Below are 5,000 nucleotides of genomic sequence, written 5' to 3' on the forward strand. Positions count from 1 at the left end.
TTTGATAATAATAACTTGTAGTTTCTTATGGTTGATAAATATGGTGGTAAAGACACACCCGGCAATATGGCGGTAAACACACGCCTGCACACACACGCTCTCTAGGCTGCAAGGTTCTAGCACAGAGCTCTCCTTCACCACCACCACCATCAGTTCGCGCCTGGCGCCTGGTCGATGCATGGTTGGCGGTATCCGGCATAGCAGGCTGGTACATCAAGTAGCGCATGGCACATAGATGATGACACAGCAACGACATAATTATTAATAATTATACAGTCAACTTCGCTTATAACGACACTCGGCGGGGCATCAGAAAAGTCTCGTTATTCGCGAAGTGTCGTTATACCCGAAGTCTCATTATAATAGACCAATCCCGAAAAGATTGTCTGGGTTCGAAAGGGGGCATGTCAACTGAGAGTACACTGTACAACACGTACATGGCACTACCTGATCAGCATGCGGCACAGGACGTGTTTGATAGTTCGCGTGTGAATGCGAGGGTAAGTACACGGTTTTCTCGTTAGTTGCATGCAAGAGAGACGATGCGACAGAAAGCAAAGCCCTTTGTAGATTTCTCTCTCGCACTGGTAATGGTCTGCAGTTGGAGTTGAAATGCTAAGACATAATCCTTGTTTCGCTCTTCTGTGTAGTGTGAAGAGGTCAACGAACATGTAGAGCTCATTTTGATGAAGTAGGCAAGGCTGTGAGCACTGTGACTCAAAGCGATAGGCCCTAAATCTTACGAGATATTTCGAGTGCTATTGTTTGTTGCGAGCGCTTCGTCTTCGATGAGTTCTGCCTCTTTCCTGGCAGCTGCCCTCCTATGACCAACCACGAAGTGACTGTACTCATCTGCAGCCGATCAGTGTTATATTGTACAAGAAGATATCGTTTTCGCCAAGCCAGTGCCCCGCCAAAGACCATCGCCGTGTCACACCGTCGGAACGAGTTCATGATGACAAACATCATTCGCGCGAGCGTGATGAAGAACTATTTCGAAAGACAACATAGTCTTTACCCCCGAGACGACAACTATGCGCACGTCCTGCAAGGGGAGAATGTCACCAGCAACATCAACGAAGACGACGGCAGTATTTCGGAAACCTGGAGTCAGCGGAGGTCGTCAAGCTCCTCCGCGACCCGGTACATGTACAGTATAGGTGACATGTCGACACAAGCGTGCGGAAACACAGCATACACTGTAGTAATATTGCGAGAGTTTGCGGAAGGAGTCCAAGTCGGGAAATCCATCAGCTCCAAAAGCTACCTGTAGGTGGGCGATGAGAGTCCAGCTTCAGACTACAACAGTTAGGACTTGTAAATCGGTTGAACTTTGTGAAGCGGAGAGTCCATCGCCACGCGAATGTTTCTCTCCTCACCGAGAGCTTGCTGGCCTCCAAACTCCGTCAGGGTCTGCCTAAGGTACCGAAGGTCCTTTGACTAGCTGCTGGCAGGACTCCATCAAATCCTTTAGCTTCAGCTCGGCGAGCAAAAGTCTCTCTCTCCTCCGCCATGAGCTGACACACACAAACTGAATACAAAACGATGCACTTCACACGTGCTGGCTTGCACGCGTGCCCCCTTTCACGAACCCAGACAATCTTTTCGGGATTGGTCTATTATGTATTACAGTGGAATGGGACTTTGCTCTGGGCATGGGAATTCTGTCGTTATTCGCGAATTGTCGTTATATCCGCAGTCGTTATTAGCGAAGTAATTAGTTGACTGTACGTAGCTCGATTGTGACGTACGTTTCGTCCCCGCTGGACTCACCAGGCCAGGCAATCTTCTTCTTGGGTGTCTTCATACGGAGCTTGACTCGGGAGAATGCAGTTGAAGACATCACTGCAGCGGTACAGCTGCAGTGGTGTCTTCAACTTCATTCTTGTAGTTTCTTGGTCCTTTTTCTTTACTATAAACATTAGTAATCTAGGAATGGGTTTGCTCCCACACTGGAGCTCGCGCTATTCCGCCGACGACTTGACACTTGATTGACTCACGACTGCCATCCAGAGAACACGAGAAGTCCATCGAACCTTCGACTCGGCAAACCGGAATAGCGCGAGCTCCAGTGTGGGAGCAAACCCATTCCTAAACAAAATCGTCGCCGAAGTCGCAACCTCTACTTCGTATTAGTAATCTATACCAATATTTCCATTTTTCCGAAGCAGAATTCAAGCTTTATCAGTGCTATTTCGGAGCAGAATGTGAGCATATTGAAAAGTAGAATCCATCACGAGCAATATCCCCCGGGCCGGGGCCTACCTGCTGCCTGCTGCCACAGACCAGTGCTACATTGTAGTGTTCGACATCCTGGCCCATTGCCGCCCATTGGCATTGCCGGGCGGTTGGTGCGGAGGGCACGCACGTGACTTGTTCTGGCATCACATGATGCGGATGGATCAGCTGATTGACATCACCTGCCTTGCAACTGCATGATTACTGCAAACTCCGTTTAGCTCCACAAATGGACTAGCGCTGAAGATGGGGGTGAAAATATTTTTAGAAAGTTTCTGATTCCTTGAATCGAGAAGAAGTAGTTGTTAGTTTGAGTAGTGGCAACTGTGCGGAATACTCCGGATTCGCTAAAATAATTCTTTACTTGTAGTAGTTGTCTGTGCACGATGAAGACCATGGTGAATTGCTGCGTTGTACAGGTGATGTGCTTGCTGGCCGCCGTAGTCGTCCGGGCGCAGCTGCCCGTCCCACCGGTTCAGCGCGGCTTCAATCTGGCCGGAACGCGAGCCAGCACAGTGACCGTGGAGATCTTCTACGATCTGCTGTGCCCCGACTCCAAGTCCAACTGGCCGGTGATACACAAGGTACTGGACTCCGCCGTGTTCGCCGCCGACAAGCTGGGCATCGTCATGAACATCTTCCCACTGCCCTATCACCACCACTCGACGTTCGTCAGCACCGGATTCCGTGCGTACATGGCGCGTACGCATGACATCAGCAAGCAGATCGACTGCATCACGAAGGTGTTCGAGCTGCAGGACGACTTCAAGACGAAGGCGGTGGACCTGAGCGAGGCAGCGCTGGGCGAGAAGATCGGCAAGTTCTTCGCCACCGAGTGCGCAGTGGACGTTTCGGACGCGTTCACAAACATCACGACGCACGAGATGTACCGCGAGCAGGTGGTCATGGACTGGAAATACGCCGCGGCACGCACGGTGTGCGGCACGCCCATATTCACGGTCAACGGCGTCATGGACAACGCGGTGGGAAACTTTGTGTCCGAGGAGCAGTGGGAATCGTACGTACGCCGCCTGCTATCCGGTGAGCCACAGTCGTCCGTCCACGCCGCCGCCCCGTCGCGTCACACAACACTCTAGGACTTGCTCCGGTTGGTCTACATCCAGCGTGCTACACGCCACCCCAGTACAGCGCAATGGCGTGATTTGCGTTGGAGGGGAAACCCCCCAAGACTCAATGGAAATTTGTAGGATTTTTACTGTTATGCCGCCCCCTGGGGTTCTCTAACCCCGACCGGATGAGCTCTTCTCGCCCACAAAAGCTAGACGGTGTGTAAAGCGTATTTTATTGCTGTTAGCCTAGATGAGGGGTGTGTGTGGGGCGGGGGAGGGGGGGGGGGGAGGAGGAGGACTGCTGCCCCTGCTACTTAACCCCCCCCCCTCCCCGACACCTTTTCTCCCTCTCTCTCTCTCTCTCTCTCTCTCTCTCTCTCTCTCTCTCTCTCTCTCTCTCTCTCTCTCTCCTCTCTCTCTCTCTCTCTCTCTCTCTCTCTCTCTCTCTCTCTCTCTCTCTCTCTCTCTCTCTTTCTCTCTCTTGCCTTGGGTCCTGCTAAGTTTAGTGATCATTGACACATATAAGCATACATCACTATACGCGTGCGTGAGGCTGTGACAGAGCCGGCTCTGACCTCATGCCACTGCTACGTTTTCTATTGAACGTTCTTGGAAATATTCCTTCCTTTCCGTGTGAAGCGATAGCAGCAGTTGCTTTGCTGTGTAAAATCATTTGCCTCTCTCTGCCTTACAAGTTAATCTTTGTCTACCTCCCGCCATGTGGCGATGGAGTCGCTGCTAATTAAACAGTGGTTGAGTAGACCATTGCAGTAGTTCAAATGAAAGTGTGTGTGTGTGTATGTGTGTGTGTGTGTATGTGTGTGCGTGTGTGTTGTGGGGGGGGGGGGGGGCGGGGGTGATTGTACATACCGCGTGACTTAGTGGCTGTGTGCGAGCAGCCAAGAGGCACAGGTGGCTTGCCAGGAACCGCTCGCGCTATCTGAAGAGGCGACGAGGGCAACTGTATTCCTTAGCGATGTGGAATTCGCTGCCAGGCTGCCCTGGTCCAGCAGCCCTTATACGTGTAGATCAGTGCAATGCCTGGCATGTACTTTGTAGGGCTGATTATGCAAGCTTGCATAATGCATATGCTGTAATGTCACAATTGTTCGGTGAACGTTAATATCCGGTGCATCTCTTTTATACCTAAAAGTTCCTCTGGCCACACATGCACACACACATACATACACAGACTCAGACATACCCATCGCGGAAGCGATGATAGAGAACCAGGGAGTAGTACAATACCATTGACATACTACTCTCTGTAGCGAACAGCTATGTTAGACATAGCAACTTGTGCTGGGAGTACACCACTCAACAGCTTGCAAGGCTGATGAATTGACCGCCACTAATTTTAGCCTGGTATCCACCACACAGCTGTTTTGAAGTGGCTTTTTCTGGCCAGTGAATCCCTATTTTTCGTTTTTCTTTTTTTTTCAATGACACACAACACACACACACGCATCTCACCCAATAGGGAACGGCTTCCCTGTACCTAAAAACTCTGTTCACCTAGCATGGCTGTTTGCCCCGCACCTAATATTTTTAACCGCTCACATGGTACGTTAGAATTTTCTGAAATCAGGGTACATGTACTGATATGCATTCATTGGCGCATTGTCTAAGTCGCACCTTGTGTCAGAAGATCAAGACCGCAATAGCGAGTTGCATAGACCACGGAACATGACG

At 50.6% G+C, this 5,000-nt stretch overlaps 1 protein-coding gene across 1 annotated transcript; it reads left to right on the forward strand.

The window, feature by feature from the left end:
• Window positions 1-2,512: 2,512 nt before the first annotated feature.
• On the forward strand, window positions 2,513-4,081 carry LOC135824540 (uncharacterized). The gene has a single exon (XM_065337274.1). It carries the CDS (start codon window positions 2,625-2,627, stop codon window positions 3,333-3,335), a length of 711 nt encoding a protein of 236 aa, XP_065193346.1. The 5' UTR covers window positions 2,513-2,624; the 3' UTR covers window positions 3,336-4,081.
• The last annotated feature ends 919 nt before the right edge of the window (window positions 4,082-5,000 follow it).

This window comes from Sycon ciliatum, chromosome 9, assembly GCF_964019385.1.
Source record: "Sycon ciliatum chromosome 9, ocSycCili1.1, whole genome shotgun sequence".
Taxonomy (NCBI): domain Eukaryota; kingdom Metazoa; phylum Porifera; class Calcarea; order Leucosolenida; family Sycettidae; genus Sycon; species Sycon ciliatum.